Consider the following 22,958-nt stretch of genomic DNA (forward strand, 5'->3'; position numbering starts at 1 on the left):
GTTTTATGATGATCTGGTGTATAATTGGTGCTTTAATGCAGAGATAGGATACCTGTGGCCTTCGAGATGATGATAAGCTCCAATACCCATCAGTCTCAAGTAGCAATGCTACTGGTTTTAGTTGCCATCATTCTTAATCTAAACAAAACAAAAACAAAAAACCGTGACAATAAACAATGAAAATATACAACAATGAAAATAATACTACAAAATGCAAAATATAAATGCAATATATATATATGCTCAATAGTGCATAAATGCTAACAAATACCAGTCCATAGTGCAATAAAGCACATAAAATTCATCAAGTGTTCCAGGTGGATGTAAAGTTGGTGTACTATAATGTTCTGCTTCAAGTAAAATTCCTCGTCCTTCCTGACGGCTTGCCAGCTGAAAATCCTCCTGTTTCACTGGTAAATATCCAGTTTGCTCAAAGGAAAAAGCTCTATCAAAGGGAACAATATAAAGACAAACAATGGCCAAAAGGTCTTATGTTGCATGCAATCCTCAAGGTCGGCAAATCTAATACAAGCTGTGTAGCTCTCTGTCTTAAATACATTAAATACATCAATGTATTTAAGACAGAGAGATACACAGCTTGTTTAATGTAATGTAACTTTAGAGGTGTATTTATACCCAGATGGATGGGGTACAATTAATTAATTAATTAATTAATTAATTAATTAAATGCTATTGGTTTTCTGTGAGTAGTTCTGTTGTCCTTTGCCTTCTTGAATGATTTCACAAAAACGACCAGGTACTAGCTGGATTGCTAACTCTAGTCTTTAAATTATTTCTGCTCTCTTTTCCCCCCTGTAGAGAATGAACAACACTTTGTCTGATATGAAAGAGAAAATCAACAAAGCGCAGTCTGCTTTGCCACTCTTTACATGCCTCCACGTTAAACCTGATGTATCAGAACTGATGTTTGCAGGTAGTCAAATCACATCATTTTATATACGTGTATCTGAATATAGGCCAGATAGAAGGATTAAAACAGCCTTATTTAAGCCCCTTTCGACTTGATTATTTGTTTCTGCATGTCTCATTTGGCACATCTGATTTAAGCATGTCTGTGGCATAGGCTACTTTTGCCTTCTGGCCCCGCTCATTTTTTTGCCACCATCCCTACCAAATCCTGGCATGTACCTCCCAAACGTTGCCCATAAAGAAGGTTCCCTTCCCTTGAACTTAAATAATCCTCTCTGTCTCACTTAGACTAAAAGGTGCATTTTGAAGAAAAAATAATTCCGAGTGGGCGCTGATCACACCTATGACTGCTCGTAATTATGATGACTCAGACATAATTTGGACCTATTTCTGGAAAGCTGTTGTGAAATTTCAGAGTTTTAAATGGAAACACCTGAACTAAATAGGCTGGAACAAAACGAAGTCTACCGTGGCACCTGTAGCAGCAATGGGTTTTGTCGGGACTTGTTCACAGACCTATTTTCACCTATTAATCTGTAAATATCTCCCCCCCCCCCCGCCCCAATTTCACTCTCACTCTGTGTGGGTGTCGTGTATAATTTGCTGAAGGGCATACCATAAGAACACAGTAAAGTTCCTGGAAGAACGCAGAAAAAGATGAAAAGGGAGATGCAAGGAGGCGCAAAACGAGCTGAGGAAAATAGCAGTATCTGCTTGCCGTAGTGCAAGCAAGAATCTGGCTGAATATAGAGGGTGGCGTGCAGGGAGGGCGTTTGAAAGCACGCCAGTACAAGTAGATAAATAGGTACCGCTGCGGCGGGAGGTAAACGGTGTTTCCATGCGCTCTGATTTCCGTCACGGTGTTCCATTGCACCAGAAGCGGTTTAGCCCTGCTGGCCATAAGACCTGGAAAGCTGTCTGCGGACAAACGCCGGCTTCCTCGGCCTGAAGTGAGATGAGCGCCACAACCCCATAGTCGCCTTGGACTGGACTTAACCATCCAGGGGTCCTTTTCCTTTTTTTGTTTTTACACTTTACCACATGGGCTAGTGGTTGTTGGTATATATCCAATTTGGCAAGGAAAGACAGCAGATGGAAGTCAAGATTTGGTTAAGGCTTGAGAATCTTTTGCACACCTCTTCTGTTCCTGTGCTGTATTAGAGCATTTCTTCTTCTTCTTCTGTTGTTGTCATCGTTCTGTGTTAACCAGTGCCCTTTTTATATTTTTCTTTACAGATTGGGTGGAATTCAGTCCCTATGAAATCGGGATGGCGAAATATGGTACCTTTATGACTCCTAATTTGTTCGGCAGCAAATTTTTTATGGGAACCGTAGTGGATAAATATAAAGAAAACCCTTTGCATTTCTTAATGGGTAAGTAATTGAGTGGATATGGGAGCATTGCCAGAAAGTGAATAATACCCAAGCACCTACCAATATCTTAACAACAACAACAACAACAACAACAACAACAAATATTTCATTTTTTTCAGGTGTCTGGGGAAGTGCATTTGCTATATTATTCAACAGAGTCCTTGGAGTTTCCAATTCTCAAAATAAAGGGCCTACAATGGAAGAAGAACTAGGTAATGTTACGAAAATAAATGTATAAAGACCTTAAACAATAGGCCCAGGACAGAACCCTACAGCACCCCATGTCAAGGTGGTGGTTACTCTCCGCAATAAATAACCCTCTTCTCACTCACATATATACAAACAGATCATGCTTCTGACTCCGATGAATCAAATTCGGGGAGTGGATTTTTCTGACTCCTCCTCCAGCACACTAAGCGGGGGAACCTTGCGAGACGTCTGTGATCCCTGCCTTTTAACTATTGCCTTTCCTGTGCCAAAGGCACAGTCTCTCCCTCTGTCCCTGAACTGCCTGGGTTCAGAGAGCCTTGACATCTCCTGACTGGTCTCCGCTCTTTGCCCCTTCGTCACTTCCTGGTTTCCTTTTTGTGACCCTTCCAGTTCCGACTCTCCTCCTCCCCCTGACTCGAGGGCGTTTCCTGGCTGTCCCTTGATACCCCATTTGTCACTTTCCCCCAGGATGACATAGGACCATTCATAAGCACTCTTTTGGTTTGGTCAGTCAACCAGCTACAAATCTACCTAACGTTACCTCATTCAGCCCACATTTTACAAACTTCTCTGCAGTAATATCATGGGGGACTTTGTCAGAAGCCATACTGAAATCAATTCTTTACTGTATTGCATTAGCATTTAGCCATAGCCCAGCAGGACGAAAACCGAACAGAACAATACCAGATACATGCAACAACAAAAAATAATTCAATTGCTAATGCCATAAAGGTAAAGGTAAAGGGACCCCTGACCATTAGGTCCAGTCGTGACCGACTCTGGGGTTGTGCGCTCATCTCGCATTATTGGCCGAGGGAGCCGGCGTATAGCTTCCAGGTCATGTGGCCAGCATGACAAAGCCGCTTCTGGCAAACCAGAGCAGCACATGGAAACGCCGTTTACCTTCCCGCTGTAGCGGTTCCTATTTATCTACTTGCATTTTGAGGTGCTTTCGAACTGCTAGGTTGGCAGGAGCTGGGACCAAGCAACGGGAGCTCACCCCGTCACAGGGATTCGAACCGCCGACCTTCTGATCAGCAAGCCCTAGGCTCAGTGGTTTAACCACAGCGCCACCTGGATCTCTTGATAATGCCATACTGAAATCAATATTCACTAAATCCATAACATTCCCCTGATCTCCCAAGTTTGCAACTCTGTCATCTCCCTTAAATGTCTGTTGCTTTTCTTTAGGTACAGTATTAGCTTTTAGAATGGCTTGAGTAGTGTGAGTAATTGTGAAGCTGGGAAGATTACATGAAAATATGTAAATCTGTCATTGATACTGATCTACACAGATGTAAATTACATGAGGGTGTGACTCTCATAGAAGTCATTGTAATCAAATATACTTGTAATATTTGTAAATATACAAATACTTGTATATTTGTAATCAAATATACTTGTATCTGGGTGTTTGTATTTTTTTTTGGTGCAGATCTAGTTGAGTTAAACATTCCTTTGTGAGTTAAAAGAGCCTTTTAATATTAAGCCTACCCAGTCTGAGACTGTTTCATAAGGATCTTTCGAGATAATGTAGGAAGAGTTTTTGAGACAAGCTGAGATGCTTCTAGGGTCAGTAAAAAGCAACGGTCTGTTTCAGACATTCGTTCTTCGTTTCAGAATGAATGTTTTTGGAGCTGGGAATGAGAGTCAGGGCCACACATGCCATGCTTACTCCTCCCCTCTTTAATTCCTTCAGGCTGGTTTGTTTTAAACCACGGTTTCCAGTTGCATACAAAACGGGAAACCCTGGCTTAATGACTTTTAACCTGGCTTAATATCCTAGTTATCACATGCCAGTACAAATATACTATTTCATCTTTATCAAAGGGGATGCTGCTGTGGGAAAGACCCAAACCAGAGGCAGAGTTTAGGAAACACTTCCCTCTGCTGATGCTTTTTGAGCTTGGTCCATTTGTTACCTCAGCAAAGGTGGTTAATTTCCATGGCTGGCTTCTCTGTTACCAAGGTGAGATACAGAAATTTCTTGTTTTGTGGTCCACATTGCGTAGGTTGCTTCTCCTATCAGCAGCCCCTATGGAAGGGAGAAGGACTGATACGACGCGGCCTACTCACATGTGAAGATGCTTTTATTTGTTACAGAGGGTAATGTGGGAGCCAGACATGGGGCAGTGGTTAGAATCATAGAATCATAGAGTTGGAAGAGACCACAAGGGCCATCCAGTCCAACCCCCTGCCAAGCAGGAAACACCATCAAAGCATTCTTGACATATGCCTGTCAAGCCTCTGCTTAAAGACCTCCAAAGAAGGAGACTCCACCACACTCCTTGGCAGCAAATTCCACTGCCGAACAGCTCTTACTGTCAGGAAGTTCTTCCTAATGTTTGTGTGGCAGGAACCATAACACCAAGGTAATGTAGAAACTCGACCTTGATGTGGTTCTGAGAGGCAGGTTTGAGGAGTTCAGCAATAGGGTGAAGTCAAGAAGAGGCGGAGATGGGAGTCTTTGCCTACTAGCACTTTTGTAAGAGTAATAATAATAATAATAATAATAAATTTATTATTTATACCCTGCCCATCTGGCTGGATTTCCCCAGCCACTCTGGGCGGCTTCCAACAAAATATTAAAATGCAATAGTCTGTTAAACATTAAAAGCTCCCCTAAACAGGGCTGCCTTCAGATGTTGTCTAAAAGTCTGGTAGATGTTTTTCTCTGACATCTGGTGGGAGGGCGTTCCACAGGGCGGGTGCCACTACCAAGAAGGCCCTCTTTTTATGGCTAATACTATGATATTTTGGCAGCATATGCTTCAGGACGTGCCTGTCTCCTTGATATTCCAATTTCCTTGTTGTCAAATATGCAGCTTTTGAGTAAGGAAGGGGGGGTAACAAAAGGCCCCCTCTCACCCTGGAAGCATGCAAAGCAAGGCAATCCTAAACCACCATGTTGTATTTGTATTAGTCTGGAAAGCCAAAACGTTGCGCATTAGGTTGGCGACTGTCATATAATGCAAGTTAGCCATGCTTCTCTGCTCAAGCTTAAATTAGTGTTCATCTCTGCTTGTATATTTTGAATGTGGTAGTGTGGGAAGAAAAACGGAGGCCTCGTCAAGTTGGTCAGAAAAGAAAAGTTTCAAAACATATTAATCTCCTGTTTAACTTCTTTCGAGAGGCAGTGCTCTGTATTGTAGTTTTAACCCTAGAGATCCCCGAGTGTCCTTTAGTTTGGTGATCTGCTGGTTTTATGGATGTGGAAAATCCTTTTGTCATAAAGTCAGCTTCAGGTCGTTTATTGTTTTATTCCAACGTCACTCCCTCCTTCCAAGAACTTGCGCAGCTCCTTTGATTGCCATTTTACCAACCCAGCCATTTAAGGTATCCAAAATCTTCCTTTGTTTATTTCCACAGAAAATATCAGGATGCGGCACCTCGTGAGCAACGATTCAGACAGCGATGATGAGTCACAGGGACCAAAAGGTAAGAAAGGTCACCAGACGTGATACTTCATACAACTATTTTTACTGGCGTGTCCCACTAAAGCAAGACATAATGAAAAAGAGAAAATTCAGGTAGTATTTAGGACCCGAGAAAGGAAGAGTCGGCTTTTTGATAAACTATTTCCTGGTGCTTCATAAAGTTGGGAAGGTGGAGGTGGTTGTGTGTTGTGTGTGTGTGTGTGTTAAGATGAAATGTGAGACCTTTTTTGGTGGCAGAGCAGAGCACGGTGGCACCTTGGTCAAACTTAATCTGTTCCGGAAGTCCGTTCCATAACCAAAGCATTCCAAAACCAAGGCGTGCATCATATTGGAAAAAACCAAGATGTACCAGAAATAAATGAATGGCAGGAAGAATTATTAGGATTCATGGATCTAGCAAGATTGACAAATGTAATAAGAGGAGGTAACAAGCAAAAATTTGAGCAAAATTGGGAAAAATTTGGAAATTACATGAAATCACAATGCCCCGCAATAAAATCCTGGATCCACTTCTAATGATCGGCACCGAAAATAAGATGTATAGGAAGTAAAAAGAAAGGTGGACATAGTATGTAAAGGGAAGCAGTATCTAGAAAGAAATTGAGGGAACCGAGGTACAGACAAGGGGAAGTCACAAATTGGAGAGATTGATATGTTATATGTGATATTTGATTTGGAATTTATAGTTGAATGTTGTATATATTATTAGTATTGTGTTATATATATATTTAGTATGATTTAATCTTGATGTATGTTTTAATTTGAATCTTAATAAAGTTTATTTATATATATAAAAAAGGAAGTAATGCAGAAATGGATAAATCCATTCCGGACTTTTAAAAACAACCCCTGAAACAGCAATTTAACATGAATTTTACTATCCAATGAGACCATGGATCCATATTAGGAAAGCAATAAACGATGTACTGCAGTCACGCAGTCAGTCTATCAGTAGCTGAACTGGGTTCCACACAGTCACAAAGACAAAAAAAGAGATGCAAAACCCCAAAATAAGTAGCAAAAACAAACAGACCTCAGCGTAACACTCAGAACGGAAGTGTGGCACTCAAAACAGAAGCGTAACACTCAAAACGAAGCCCGTTCGGCTTCCGAAAAAAGCTCGCAAACTGGAACACTTACTTCCAAGTTTGCAGTGTTTGGGTTCCAAGTTGGTTGAGTACCAAGGCGTTTGAGAACCAAGGTACCACTCTACTGCTGATGGAGCTGTTCTTCTGTGGAGGAGACCTGACCTCTGCCCAATGTCCTGGGGTTTCAGGGGTGCAGTACGGTAACTATTGACCAGCCAAGGCTCTCCATGTCCCAAAGCCAGTCCATTGCCAAGTGAAGCCTGGAGCTTGTGCAGCCAAAATAGATCTCCTCACTTTCCATCTGGCAGGACTTTGGACGCAGGAGTGACTTCAACTAATTTTTGAAATAGTCGAAGTCACTTTGTGAATCACATGTGGTTCATTATAAATGTCTGGGTTATTTATGAAACCTGGAATGAGAGTTCTCTTTACGGTCAAAGGAGGGCCCACCCTTCTGAACAATATTGGGCAGGGACAGTATGGCTCTGAGCGTGTTATGCTGTCCAGGGGAACATTAAGACTTGCGTGCGCCTCTCTCAATGACATCAGTAACAAAAAAGCTCAGCTGGGCAGATAAGATCTCCCTTTTGGCCAGACAGTTTCCCCTTCTACTTTTCCACATGCAAATCAGTTCCATTTTCTCACATCTACTCTTGTCATGGAAGATTTTTCCTTATGGCATATCAAGTAAAGTGAGGAAAATGAGTCTTCCTTCCTTCCTTCCTTTTAAGATGGAAGCAGATTAGTATGTCCTTTAATAAAAAAAGGTTGTTGTTACCCAACAAAATCATTAATAAAAACAATTTTTATTTTTTTAAAAAAGTAGTACTTATTGCTAGAAGCCATTTTGTTTGCTCTCTTTCTTGTTTGTTAAGGTACGTATTTGTGTTTTGCTGCACCGAGGGACTTTTCAGGGTGACTCACAATACAAAATAGAATGATTGAATGATTAATCAAAACATTCAATCAGTACCTTTATTGGCAAATAACAGCCAGGAAGAGAAAGGTTTTCATTAGTAAATTGTCACAGCCCCCTAATCATGGCATATGTTCCCAATTGGGACCCCACAGCTGCTTTCTTGTCAGAATAAAAGTGGCCAGTTCAAGTAAACGCCTTGCTTATCACAGCACATCATTTAATATATAATAAATAAACAGAAACAGTAGCATCAGATTTCAGCCCAAAAATACTTTGCATCCTTAAAAATGGTTGTGGGGATTTTACAGAAATTACAGCTGGAGTCCTAGGCATACTTACCTGGGAGTAACTTCCTTTTAACTTGATGTGACTTTATTCTAAGTAAACATATATAGGATTGAGTTTAAGGGTCCATAATTTTGGCTGCCCTTGAGATAGGCTGAAGACTGGTCATACAGACTCTTCCACTCCCCTTGGAGTTTTTTTTCTCCCTGTTTCAGATTTCCCACTCAGCCTCTTTCAACTCAGGATGCTAGACACATCTCTGCTGCAATTCTGTGGCAGGGAAGGAACGCTGGAGAGAGAGGGGGCACTTTGAGCTGGAAAATGCCCAGAGTTAAAACGGTTCCATGCCTCACCTGTGATTTCTTCGCTTAAAATTGCAGCCTTGTGGCACTTCTTTCTTTAACAAGTGAAAGTCTGCTGAAGCATCACTACCTGAATGTGTGTGTCATGTGCGGTGTGCCCTTCAGGCATTGCCAGAGCCCAAAGGCTTCTCTATTTAACTTTCTGTAGGAGAGGTAGTTTTATTAAGACATTAATTCAAGCACAGTTGTCTTGGCATGTTACATTACATGCTGAAGTGTTATATAAAGGTAAAGGGACCCCTGACCATTAGGTCCAGTTGTGACCGACTCTGGGGTTGTGGCCGAGGGAGCCGGCGTACAGCTTCCAGGTCATGTGGCCAGCATGACAAAGCCGCTTCTGGCGAACCAGAGCAGCACACAGAAATGCCATTTACCTTCCCGCTTGGAGGTATTTATCTACTTGCACTTTGATGTCCTTTCAAACTGCTAGGTTGGCAGGAGCAGGGACTGAACAACGGGAGCTCACCCTGTCGCAGGGATTCGAACCGCTGACCTTCTGATCAGCAAGCCCTAGGCTCAGTGGTTTAACCCACAGAGCCACCTGCGTATGTGTGTGTGTGTGTATGTGTGTACACACACACACACACATATATATATATACACTGTGTACATATATATATATAACTTCAGCATGTAACGCTACACACACACACACACAAGTGCTTTTTAGGGGGGGGGCGCAGGGGTACACATACCACTAAACATTTTGTGAATCTTTGTAATTTTGTCCGTTTATTGTATTTATTTTTCCAAATTAGATAGATAGATACACAGTGCTTTTTTCTAAAAAAATGTTTAGGGGTACAGTACTCTTATTTTGACTCAAGAAAATCACCATTTTATAGAGTACCCCTAAACATTGTTTTAGAAAAAAAAGCACTGTGTCTATCATCTATCTTTCCACGGTTCATTTTACATATATTAAATACCTGCATATTTTACAGAAACTATACCATTCAGTATTTCATTATTACATCCATCATAACTTATTTGCACTGTTGAAATTATCTTAATGTTGCCAGTGTTTTCAGCTGCCCATAGTTATTTCCCATAATGTTTTCCAATCTTGTCTAAATGTATGTTCTTCTTGTTCTCTTATTCCATATGTTAACTCTGCAAGCTGCACATATTCCATCAGTTTAAGTTGCCATTCTTTTTTAGTTGGGACTTCGCTCGTTTTCCATTTTGGGGCTAACAAAACACGGGCCCGCAGTAGTGGCATACATAAATAACCCTTTTTGACACCTGGGAATTTCAGTCTGAATTATCCCCAACAGAAAGGACTATGGGTTTTTTTGGAAAATACTTTTAAACATTTTTTTTCAATTCATTATTAATCATTTCCCAATACCCTTTTACAAGTCCACCACATGTGGAAGAACGTCCCCTCAACCTCTTTGCATCTGCAACACTTACCTGATTCAGTCTTATGCAAGCCTACTCGGAGTTAAATAACATCTGTAAATCATTTTCAAGTAGTTCTCCTTCAAAGAATCACACACTGTGAGCTTCAAATCACTTTTCCAGAGTTTTCCCCATATGCTGAAGTTCTTTCTGCTCCTACTCGGTCTACAGGCTCAGAAAACCCCGATGCTGAGAAAGAGCGTGAACAGAGCAACCAGGAGAGCTGGGTTCAGCGAATGTTGATGGCTCTGGTGGGCGACAGCGCCCTTTTCACCACCCGGGAAGGACGCGCAGGCAAAGTACACAACTTCATGCTGGGCCTGAATCTCAATACTTGCTACCCGTATTCTCCTTTGGCCAGCTACGGTGCTCAAGAATCTGTGGACGAGGATGAAATGGATACTGCTGTCGCAGGTAACTGCATGCCCTTTCATTTATTCTTCCTCTCTCGTGAAAGCGTCCGAGTATGTGAACGGCAAATGTGAAACCTGGTGTGAGACCCATTTCCAGTGGGTCTTGCTCCCCAATAGGTAAAGGTAAAGGACCCATGGATGGTTAAGCCCAGTCAAACGCAACTAGGGGGTCGCGGCGCTCATCTCGCTTTCAGGCCGAGAGAGCCGGCATTTGTCCACAGACAGCCAGTGTGGTGTAGCGGTTAAGAGCGGTAGAATGGTAATCTGGGGAACCGGGTTCGCGTCTCCGCTCCTCCACATGCAGCTGCTGGGTGACCTTGGGCTAGTCGCACTTCTCTGAAGTCTCTCAGCCCCACTCACCTCACAGAGTGTTTGTTGTGGGGGAGGAAGGGAAAGGAGAAAGTTAGCCACTTTTAGACTCCTTCGGGTAGTGATAAAGCGGTATATCAAATCCAAACTCTTCTTCTTTCCGGGTCATGTGGCCAGCAGGACTAAACTGTTTCTGGCACAACGGGACACTGTGACAGAAACCAGAGCGCAGGGAAACGGCCGTTTACCTTCCCGCCGCAGCGGTACCTATTTATCTACCATACCTTTCTGTTTATAACACGCCTCATGTATAAGACTCCCCCTGTTTTTGAGGGGAGATTGCCCAGGATTTTTGAGCTTTTTTTTGTGCAGAGGATTGCACAAAGTTGCAGAGCTTTTTTTTAAGGGGGGGGGGTGTTTGCTGAAAATCACTCACCCGCCTGGACAACGTTAACACTCACACTATTATCCATTGTAAATACATGGAGCTTCCGTGTGTACAGGAAATATGCCTAATCGGGACATGAGAGGGCGGTCACTGCTTCTGAACTCCGCAGATGCATGTGGCTGGTCCCTGTTGGCCATAATGCATTTTTTACCAAATACAGTCATACCTCGGTTTACAACCGCCTCTGTTTGCGAATGCTGCGGACCCATCTGGAACGGATTAATCCACTTTCCATTACTTTCAATGGGAAAGTTCGCTTCAGGTTAAGTACGCTTCAGTTTAAGTACAGACTTCCGGAACCAATTTTGGTTGTAAGCCGAGGTACCACTGTAGTCAAAAAATATTGCTCTCTTTTAAATGATTAGGAGTCCATTTTCAGTGAATGTACGAACTGCCCTGAGGTCACTGGAAATAGAACTAGACATTCTGTGGCACAGTGTTTACCAGTTTTCACTGCTAAGACTTTACCACATTAAGATAATTGAAGTCTGAATGGGGAACTAAGCCATTTAGGTGCATAACTTAGGAAGTTTGTAGCCATGGATCTCCATATTACACCATTCATGCTTAGAGCCAGATCACTGTACAGTATCTTAAAATAACAACAATTATGCTTTGTTTTAAAAGTCATTAGGTAAGATGGAATTTCTTGCCATTGTGCAATTGTGCTCAGATTTTACAATAGTGCAACCTTTTATACCTCTGTTCAGTGGGACATTCGCCCAAGTAAGTGAATGTAGGACTGCAGCCTAAACATTCAAATAACTCAGGAACATGCAGAAAAGCACATACTTCTTTTAAGTGGCTGTCTCATCATTTCCATCTGTGCTCTGCTAAATATTTTTTTAAACTTATTATAGATGTTTATAACTATCTAATCCTAATATTTGAAGAAAGAGTAAAAGTGGACATTCATCTTAAACAGTAGAATGCTGAAAAGTAGGTAGGGAAAATATTTTGGATGGCAGCTTTAGGCTTTGAGTAGATCTTTACACAATTTTCTAACTACACACATGAGGTCAGTCTGTGCTTTTGGGAGGCCTGTTGACTGTGGCCTGGTTCAGAAGATCTTTCAAGGCTCTGTAAACCTTTTAGAAATGAAAACGTGATGGTCTGTTTCAGACAATTGCCCAAAGCATAGCTGCCAAGTTATCCCTTTTTTACAGGGATTTTCCCTTATGCTGAATAGGCTTCCTCGCGAGAAAAGTGAAAACTTGGCAGCTATGGCCCAAAGCTTCATAAACCATATTTGGTTGAATACCACCCATTGAGGGTTTTACAATATTTGCTTAGCATTAGAAAATAGCTCATACCATGCATTTAATATAGTTAAATTAGTTAAAATTAGCATTTCAAACATTTTGAGATGTGAGATACAGTGGAACCTCGGTTTATGAACACCTTGGTTTATGAATTTTCGGTTTACGAACACCGCGGACCCATCTGGAACGGATTAATTCACTTTCCGTTACTTTCAATGGGAAAGTTCGCTTCAGTTTATGAACGCTTCAGTTTATGAACAGACTTCCGGAACCAATTACACCCATGCTTCGGGTTAAATACGCTTCAGGTTGAGTACTCCACGGACCCGTCTGGAACGGATTAATCCGCTTTCCATTACTTTCAATGGGAAAGTTCACTTCAGTTTATGAACGCTTCAGTTTAAGTACTCCGTGGACCGTCCGGAACAGATTAATCCACTTTCCATTACTTTCAATGGGAAAGTTCGCTTCAGTTTATGAACGCTTCAATTTAAGTACTCCGCGGATCGTCTGGAACAGATTAATCCACTTTCCATTACTTTCAATGGGAAAGTTCGCTTCAGTTTATGGACGCTTCAGTTTATGAACAGACTTCCGGAACCAATTGTGTTCATAAACCGAGGTACCACTGTATAGATATAGATGTTTTGATTTTTGTTCATTAACAAATGACACCGTTTGTCTCATTCTGCCCAGATCCTGATGAGTTTGACAGGATAATGGAGCCATTGGATGTAAAGAGCAGAAAGATTCACATTGTGGATAGCGGGCTTACATTTAATCTGCCGTACCCAATTATCTTAAGACCACAACGAGGGGTTGACCTTATTATCTCTTTTGATTTTTCGGCACGTCCCAGCGATTCCAGTCCTCCTTTCAAGGTGAGAAATCCAGGACAATGCAATTCATGCAGAGGAAGTGCTAAATAAGAATGTTTTTTTCCTCACACAAAGCGTGGTTCATAATGATGAGAGGTTGTTTTACATAAAGTCTTTGTGCAAATAGAACGACTTCTGCTCACCCAATGGAATTTTCTCTCCCTCTACTCCCCTCCCGCCTTGCGCCTCCAAATATGCTCTACAGCATGGGTAGGCAAACTAAGGCCCGGGGGCCGGATCCGGCCCAATCCCCTTCTAAATCCGGCCTGTGGATGGTCCGGGAATCAGTGTGTTTTTACATGAGTAGAATGTGCCCTTTTATTTGTGGGGCCTGCCTGGTGTTTTTACGTGAGTAGAATGTGTGCATTTATTTAAAATGCATCTCGGGGTTATTTGTGGGGCACAGGAGTTCATTCACACACACACACCCAAAAAATAGTCCAGCCCCCCACAAGGTCTGAGGGACAGTGGTGGACCGGCCCCCTGCTGAAAAAGTTTGCTGACCCCTGCTCTACAAATTAGGGAGGAGCCAGTCCTGTTGCATGATCAGAAGTCCTTCCGCCCTTGTGCAAAGACATAGAATCATAGAATTGTAAAGATGGAAGGGACCATGAAGGTTGTCCAAACCCTTGCAATGCAGAAACCTTTGGCCCAACCAGGGGCTCGAACCCATGAACCTGAAATTGAGAGTCTTATGCTATACCAGTATCCTTGGATTCAACCCAATATGCGAACATGGAGCTACCATTTTTGGTGTCAGTTCAACAATACCATGAGTCTGCCAGGCAAACATGGGAACTGGTCCATTATCTTGCTGCCAGCATGCTTACATGCTATCCTTGTATGAATATAAATGGCAGCTCTAAATTTGTGCGCATTTGATGCATGCACAACCATGTACGCATGTGTCATGCTTGGCACCGGAATGGAGCAGAACAGGCTTATGCACGCCCGCCAATGCGCACAGTGGCCTGGAACATAACCCCCCATCTAAATGGAGGTTTGCCTGTATTCTGTTTCCATATAATGTCATTTCTGCCCGTCCTAGCCTTCCTTTTCTCATTTTTTTTTTTGCTTTCTTCCTAGGAAATTTTACTTGCTGAAAAATGGGCGAAAATGAACAACCTTCCTTTCCCCAAAATTGACCCAAATGTTTTTGATCGTGAAGGCTTAAAGGAGTGCTACGTCTTCAAACCCAAGAATCCTGCTTCTGAGATATTCTGCCCAACAATTATCCACTTTGTTTTAGCCAATATAAATTTTAGAGAATACAAAGCACCAGGTCAGTAGGCTAAAACGACAACACAATTAATCCTATGTTATCTAAAGATACGGTTACAGTACAATTTAATCTTTCTCTCTGTGTGTCTTTTCTCTTAATTATGTGCATAGTTTTTTTCTCACCTCTTCATCATCATCACCAACATCATTATTTCTCATTTTCCCCAGACTGGGATTCAAGGTGGCTTGCTAACTTACTTTTACTAAATAGATATTAAACTGTGGTATATCTACTGAACAGTTTGCCCTTTAAAGTGCCTGCTTTCATTGTGGTCTACTTAACAGGTGTTCCAAGGGAAACTCAAGAGGAGAAAGATTTCGCTGAGTTTGATATTTTTGATGACCCTGATACACCGTTCTCCACCTTCAACTTCCAGTACCCAAATGAGGCCTTCAGCAGACTGCACGATCTAATGGAGTTCAATACCCTGAACAATTTAAATGTATGTTTAACGCACAACTTGCTTCAACTCAAAGATGCTTCAGTTGCTTTGTGGAAGTGAAGTGGTGGTTCTTAATGACTTTTCCACCCTCTGCGTGCAGATTTTTATGGGTGTGGTGCCACATCCCTCTTGATTTCTGTTTATTCTTAAGAGGGCTGCTTATCAGTTTCAAAAGCTGGGTTTTTTTTACTATTTGTATTTCACAAAGAAAACACGGCCTATTAATGTGATAACAAAGGAATTGCTGCAAAAGAGCCAGAATGCTTTTAAGAGTGGGGTTATGTCTTAGCTGTGTTCCAAGGGTTCCTGGAATTTGCTCTGTAGCAAATTTGCAGGCAGATTTGGGTGTAGAAGACTCAAACGATGGGTTTCTATTTGGCATCGCCGTGTAAAGTATCTCCTGTGAAAATAAAATGGCCAAAACTGGTCTGAAAGCCTAACAGTCATTCCTTCTCACAGTAAAATGTGTGATCAGATGGAGTATGGCAGCACAATGGGACTGTTGTGAAAGAAAAGGAGTTATTCTGATCATATGGAAGAAGCTCTGCCCTACAAAAAAGTGTCGAGAGACAAAACTAAATTAGAATCTGAGGACTGTACATACTTCCTACTTTTCTGATGCCATGAAGCTCTTTTGGCAGAAAGTGGAGGCACTATGTGTTGGTGCAGTTTGTTACGCTGATGGGAAATACATTTGCTGCACTCCTAATTAATCCCGCATAGTGTAGCATTCACACTATAGACCCTGTGATCCTAAAATGAAGGGCAGCATACAAAATTAATAAAGAAAGTAGATTAATAAAAATAAATAGAGCTTCCCATCAGCCGTGTTTATGGGTTAGGAAAAATATTTAAGCACTCTAATAATAATAATAATAATAATAATAATAATAATTTATTATTTATACCCCACCCATCTGGCTGAGTTTTCCCCAGCCACTCTGGGCGGCTTCCAACAGAAAAATAAAATACAGTAATCTATTTAACATTTAAAGCCTTCCTAAACAGGGCTGCCTAATATTTAAGTACAATACCACAACTTAAATGATTGCTGTACTTCTGGTATTATGTTAAAGACTGAATGGTTACCATGCAGAAGACTAGAGTTTAATATTAGATGTATGTTTGTTTAATTTTTTTTGCTAACAACTTAATTAAACGAAAGTAGTAGTGTTTTTTTTTCTGCTGTAGATGCCCAAATGGACAGTTAGAATGTGATCAAAACATGCCACCTACTGGCTAAGTTTCATTCTGTATTTCTTCTGTAAAAATACAAATAAATAGGTTTGCATTAAGAGCAAGAGATCCATTCCAAGTTTAAATGGATAACATTTTCATCGGAAACATCAACATAGTTTGTCTATGCTAATGCAAATATTTTTTCCTATTGTATACAATCAGGTATACAATCTACCTGTATGTAGGTATGCATGCTCACCTGGGTGTGTGTGTGTGTGTGTGTGTGTGTGTAAATTGCTATCCTGAGAATACATATTTCCAGTGGTGAAACCCTTACAGTTACATAGGGTCGGCTTACTTTCAGAATATAATTACCTGTGCAGCTGCTGTCTGGATAATAAATCTCTCCCATGACATGAGTTCACCAGCTCTGCTGCAGGACAATAATTTCAGCCTAATAATAATAATAATAATAATAATTTTATTACTAACTAGCTGGTCCTGCCACACGTTGCTGTGGCTCAGTCTGTTAAATGGAGACTCAGAGTCCCCTTTCAGACTCCCCTCATCTTCAGAGTCCCCCTGTTTTACACGTGTTCTGTTTACACAGGCTCATCTCTGTGACTCCCCCCACCCTGTCCCGACCCATGTCCCATCCCGGGCCCTCCTCCCCCCACCCCCAGCTCATCCCTGTGATTGGCCCCACCCTATCCCGCACCCAGACGAGCCCCCACCTCCACTCAGCCCAGTCTGGAAAGCCAAGCCAAGATGCTGTGGAAAAGGAAATTTTCCTATGTGCAGTACCAGTGTAGCCATCACTAGAGGGCGCTGTTTTGCAGCCTTTGTTCTGCCCGAACACTGAGGTCCAGCGCCGAGGGCCTTCTGGCGGTTCCCTCACTGCGAGAAGCAAAGCTACAGGGAACCAGGCAGAGGGCCTTCTTGGTAGTGGCGCCCACCCTGTGGAATGCCCTTCCATCAGATGTTAAAGAGATAAACAACTACCTGACATTCAGAAAACATCTGAAGGCAGCCCTTTTTAGGGAAGTTTTTAATGTGTGATATTTTAACGTATTTTAATCTCTGTTGGAATTTTTATTATTATCATTATTATTAATTACCTCTCCTGTGCTCCCAGCATGCACTTTCGTCTGATTTGTGAGTTGTGGAACACGTGGTTTTGGGGTTTTTACCTGGCCCAGGTGCAACATCTGTCTAAAATGGTATGGAGTCACTAATATTCGCTTGGGACGTTGTGTCAAAATTTGAACGCAATCGGTCAAGCGGTTTTGTTGAACATTGGAGACGAACCAACATACCTAGTCAACATATATATATCTATATCTATATCTATATCTATATCTATATCTATATCTATATCTATATCTATATCTATATATATATATATATATATATATATATATATATATATCCCACCCATCTGACTGGGTTGTCACAGCCACTCTGGGTGGCTTCCAGCATATACAGAAACATAATAAAATATCAAACATTAAAAACTTCCCTATACAGGGCTGCCTTCAGATGTCTTCTAAAAGTCAGATAGTTGTTTAATTCCTTGACATTTGATGGGAGGGCGGGCACCACTACCAAGAAGGCCCTCTGCCTGGTTCCCTGTAACTTCACTTCTCGCACTGAGGGAACTGCCAGAAGGCCCTCGGAGATGGACCTCAGTGTCCAAGCTGAATGATGGGGGTGGAGACGCTTCTTCAGGTATACAGGACCAGGCTGTTTAGGGCTTTAAAGATCACCACCAACACTTTGAATTGTGCTTGGAAATGTACTGGGAGCCAATGCAGGTCTTTCAGGACCGGTGTTATAGGGTCCTGGCAGCCGCTCCCAGTCACCAGTTTGGAGAAGACTTGCTTTATACCATTTGAACAGTTTTCATTGATAAAAATGTACCCAAGGCATGCAGATCCACCTGTCATTTGAAGAAAGGGGAGGGGATGCTTGTTTATTACCTGATTTTCCTGGTTATGCAAAGAAGACCAAACGGGCAAATAGCATCTGATGACCTTTGATTGTTAGTTGGTTTCTTCTGCGGCATGTTTACACACTTTGAAAAATCGTCCGCATAAGCAAGCACTTCGCATCCACTTAGCATGTGGTGGCTTCCGGAAGAGGCAACAGCTAGAAACATGGCATATCCTATATCAAGTGCTGGTAATGATTTCAATGTTGCTTTGCTTCTGTTTTGCAGATAGTCAAGCAAGCAATAGCGGACAGTATTGAGTACCGAAGGCAGAACCCGTCACGCTGCTCTGTATCCCTCAGCAGCGTTGAGGCGAGGAGATACTTCAACAAGACACAAAGCAACAACCATACATAGGGACCAACACATTGCAGGCTTCGTTACTCAGAGCAGAGACTTCCTCTTCCTGGATTGGTCAGACAGATGTCGTGATGAAGAAAATCGCTTCTGGTTTAAACAGTACAGAAACACAACGTGTGCATTTTATAGACGTTTAAAATGGCACTGAGTTGTCTTACAGTCGTGACAATGTCCTAAGCCACCTTTCAAGGTAGCTCATGTTACTACACAAATGTGCAGCAATAAGCGCTAGAAAATTTTGATACCGTTGTCTGATGATGAGTTCATGTTAATATGCTCTGTGTACAAAATGCCAGTTCACTCGTACATTAGCACCAGTGGGAATATAATTGGCTTGTTTAAAATGTTACTGTTTATTTTTTTATTACATATACATATACAGTGGTACCTCGGTTTATGAACACAATTGGTTCCGGAAGTCTGTTCATAAACTGAAGTGTTCATAAACTGAAGCGAACTTTCCCATTGAAAGTAATGGAAAGTGAATTAATCTGTTCCAGATGGGTCCGCGGCGTTCGTAAACCGAAAATTCATAAACTGAGGTGTTCATAAACTGAGGTTCCACTGTATATAGATATGGCTGAACATTGTTTCTTGTTATTCTTTGACTTGGTTGGTAAATGGGCTAGACTCCCCCCCCCTTTTTAAATAAGGTTGAAAATTCTGGGATGGGGGTCTGAAATGTCACTAAGGTGGGGGCGCAGAAAGCACTTTATCTACAACCCTTTCATTTGCCCTCTTCAGTAATATTGTAGTGTGCGGAAGAGCAACGAAAAGAAAATCTGCACAAAGTGATTTCTTGCTATTGCTAACTGTCTCAATTTGCTACATGAAACCATTTCGTGCAACCTTCCTTCATGGGATTAGAATCACATGAGGGGGAAACCAGGGCCCAGATTGCTGGCCCCACTCCATCTCATTGCACCCCTGTCACCCCAGTAACTGTCCACAAGCTGTAGGGGATAGTCTGCAGTAGGGAGCCTGCTCCATTCATGCTGGCACCTGACATAATTTTGAACTTTGGTCACACAGGGTTCTAAATCTTTGGGGGATCGTACACATGTGTGTGGACAGGGTGGGGGAATGCAGATGTGGAAATGGGGCCAGTAAGCATGACCCCCCATTCCTCCCCTCACACAGGCACTATAGTATTTCCCTCTTCTATCATACTGGCGCTGTAGTTTAAACCACTGAGTCTCTTGGGTTTGCCGATCAGAAGGTTGGTGGTTCGAATCCCTGCGACGGGCTAAGTTCCCGTTGCTCCGTCCCAGCTCCTGCCAACCTAGCACTTTCAAAGCACGCCAGTGCAAGTAGATAAATAGGTACCGCTGCAGTGGGAAGGTAAACGCCGTTTCCGTGCACTCTGGTTCCTGTCACAGTGTTCCATTGCGCCAGAAGCGGTTTAGTCCTGTTGGACACATGACCCGGAAAGCTGTCTGTGGACAAATGCCAGCTCCCTTGGCCTAAAAGCGAGATGAGCGCCACAACCCCATATATGTCTTTGGCTGGACTTGACTGTCCAGGGGTCCTTTATACTACCATTTCTATGTAGCTAAATGCCACTGTTGGAATATGCAAGTCTTTTATTTGTATCTGATTGGTTGAATGTTTAGGTTGTTCCAAGGCTATGTGGCCAAGGCACCGCTCAAGCATGCTTGGAAAGAGATACTTGCTGCTGAAAGCCTCTTTTTTTTGCACTACTGGAAACTTTGAAGAGTTAACTACATGGTTCTGCCATTAGCACCTGGGAGGCAATGTGATGCTAGTATTTGCCTGGAGCTGGATGATACAGATTCTGGAAGGGCCACAGAGCCCTTTGGCATCCTGAAGACGTTTTCAGTAGCAACGGCAGGTAATCCATTGGGCAGCAATGAGGTTATACTGCAAGCAGAAGAAAGGTTCTTTCTTGGTTCCTTACAAAGCCTTGTTTCAAACCTTGGACAACAAAGAAACAGTGCCTTTGAGAAAAGGACTAAGGGCTAATTAAAGTGTCATATTTTAGAATTCTCTTTTCAGGATAGGTTGAAATATGGTGGACCAGTTCTCTGCAGTTGACCCTGAGTCCTCTTCACCAGAGAGCTCACGGTGATCTACGAGCAAAAGGATCTAGCTGATTTGCTCTTCGCAGTGGACCGACTTTCCCAGACATTCCCATGACTCCTGTAAATAAGGTTTTCATTATGCTTTTGCTGGATATTTTATGTCTAGCTGCCTCCTTTGTTTCCCCGCAAAAATGCATCATGCAGCAACCACAAGCATTAATCACTAGCACTGCACCCCAGTTGTGCAAAACGAGGGTGAAGTCATATACACCTTTCCCCCCACTTGATGATTGTAGTTATTTCATGCAGGCCCGATTGTTGGAGATAAATCAACACATTCAAGAAATTCTGCCAGTAAATGTAAATTTTACCCATGATGACCATATCCATAGCTTCGTAATTGTTTGTCTGAATTCAACCGTGGTCTTTTGTGTTAATTTGCTTTTACTGTCAGAATTTCAGCTAATGGATAATGATTCTGGTTCGTCTCCCAAGGTGCCACACTGGGCTGTTAAATCTAAACCTAACAATGTTATTGTGTCATAAGCTTTGATGGCCAGAGGCCACTTTTTGCATAGATAACCGGAGTCTGGAGAGGCAACACTTTATCAAAGCCAAAAGGCCAAGCAATCAAAGAGACAAAAGGCTTGTCATTATGAGGAACACATTTGAATTGCTCTGCCACATTCCTTGTTCTTATTTATTTATTTAAGACTGTAAGCTGCTTTGTGGAAGTCAGAACCAAACAAATCCAGAATCCAGTCCAAATGAATGCAAGATACAAACGTCTGGGTGCGACCCACTCCTGATGTCAGCCACATTGGTGTGGTTTTCCATTAAGACTCCCCATACCAAGTCTCTTACCAGCAACCCTGCTCTATTCTCTTTGAGTGCTTTTCCCTACCTGGAATTTAACTTTCGACCGTGATAATGGCTACTGTTAGCTTGTGAGAGCCCTTTGGTAACAACTACCTGCTAATTTCAAGCATTGATCCTGAAAAACGTACGCCTTCCATAGAGAGAAGTCTTATATAACCCCTTTCTACGATTTAGTTGGAGATGGATACGTTCTGATCTGGCAGATGTACTGGATAGCTCAGTTGGTAGAGCATGAGACTCTTAATCTCAGGGCCGTGGATTCAAGCTCCACATTGGGTGAAGGATTCCTGAATTGCAGGGAGTTGGGCTAAATGACCCTCGTGGTCCCTTCCAACTCTATGATCTTTTTGAGAATCGTTTTGATAGCCAAACTTTCTGTGCTTAGCTGCCATATTGGGCTTTCTTCTTGCATCTGCTGGGTCAGAAATTTTGAAGCATCTAGTCTCTTGAATTCTCAACTCTGGTCTGAACTTTCTAATTGCTTGACTTGTTTCTGTCAAAACTATAAATAACAATCATTGCTATAATGAGTTTTTCACAGTGAATTAGTAGGAGCTAAACTAAATTTGTATATGATTCTGTCTGCAGTTATTTTTTCCAACAGCTTTTCATTCATCAGAGAGATTACTTATCCAATGGTGGCTGCATCTATTATAAACAATTCCCATTTTTCAATTGTCTACAATATGTGAAATCTACAAGTAAGAACCTGGTAGAGCTGCTTTCTTTCTTTCTTTCTTTCTTTCTTTCTTTCTTTCTTTCTTTCTTTCTTTCTTTCTTTCTTTCTAATACCTACTTCACCAGCCACCCTCAAATGTTTGTAAAATACTAAGGGATTACTAAAACCCCTATCCTTGATTAATCAAGATTTATGTTAGTTTTAATTAGTACTTGTTTAAAACTGCAAGAGTAAAATAAGTACCATGTATTTTACAGTTGTATTTTAAAAGTATTTACAGTGAAAAACAGGAAGAAGCCGGTACTACGGTATATTTTCAGATATATCTTTTTAAATATTTTGTTCATAAATACAATAGCACTGGCTTATTCAGTTTTATACAGAATGCAATTTTGTATGCATCTTTTCTGATACTTGGAGAATCTCCTCTGGATCTGTGTTGTAATATGAAAATATTTGTTATGGGGTACTTAAAACAATAAAATATGAACTTCAGTATATTACTTCTATTTATCTCAAATTTGTGGTTTGTTTCGCCCGTGGCCTGCAAATCAAGAGATGGCATTGGATATGTCTGTCTTGGTCCCTTCTCATCTCCCCAGAGGTATTGCCCCACTGCCTTTCCTTCCGGTGGCTTTATATTACCCGTGAGCAAACTAAGCTAGGTTCCCTTGTGACTATGGGCTAAACCACATTTTCACTTGTCCCACTGCTTTCCCCAGAGAGAACCTGCTCTTTACCTCTGAGTCAGACCCTTTCTTGCAGAGGGTCACATTAGTGCCTTGT

At 41.9% G+C, this 22,958-nt stretch overlaps 1 protein-coding gene across 6 annotated transcripts in view; it reads left to right on the top strand.

Annotated features, from left to right (window-relative positions):
* PLA2G4A (phospholipase A2 group IVA) overlaps positions 1-22,675 on the top strand; it is a 79,932-nt gene extending 57,257 nt beyond the window's left edge. For all 6 annotated transcript variants that reach the window (XM_035122361.2, XM_035122364.2, XM_035122363.2 and 3 more), the window contains 9 exons: positions 820-934; positions 2,167-2,304; positions 2,424-2,516; positions 5,884-5,952; positions 10,181-10,423; positions 13,138-13,322; positions 14,406-14,601; positions 14,886-15,043; positions 18,441-22,675. In XM_035122361.2, coding sequence (XP_034978252.1) covers positions 820-934; positions 2,167-2,304; positions 2,424-2,516; positions 5,884-5,952; positions 10,181-10,423; positions 13,138-13,322; positions 14,406-14,601; positions 14,886-15,043; positions 18,441-18,569 — 1,326 coding nt within the window. In that variant the 3' untranslated portion in view covers positions 18,570-22,675. The remainder of the gene's footprint in view (positions 1-819; positions 935-2,166; positions 2,305-2,423; positions 2,517-5,883; positions 5,953-10,180; positions 10,424-13,137; positions 13,323-14,405; positions 14,602-14,885; positions 15,044-18,440) is intronic.
* The last annotated feature ends 283 nt before the right edge of the window (positions 22,676-22,958 follow it).

Source organism: Zootoca vivipara, chromosome 7 (assembly GCF_963506605.1).
Source record: "Zootoca vivipara chromosome 7, rZooViv1.1, whole genome shotgun sequence".
NCBI lineage: Eukaryota > Metazoa > Chordata > Lepidosauria > Squamata > Lacertidae > Zootoca > Zootoca vivipara.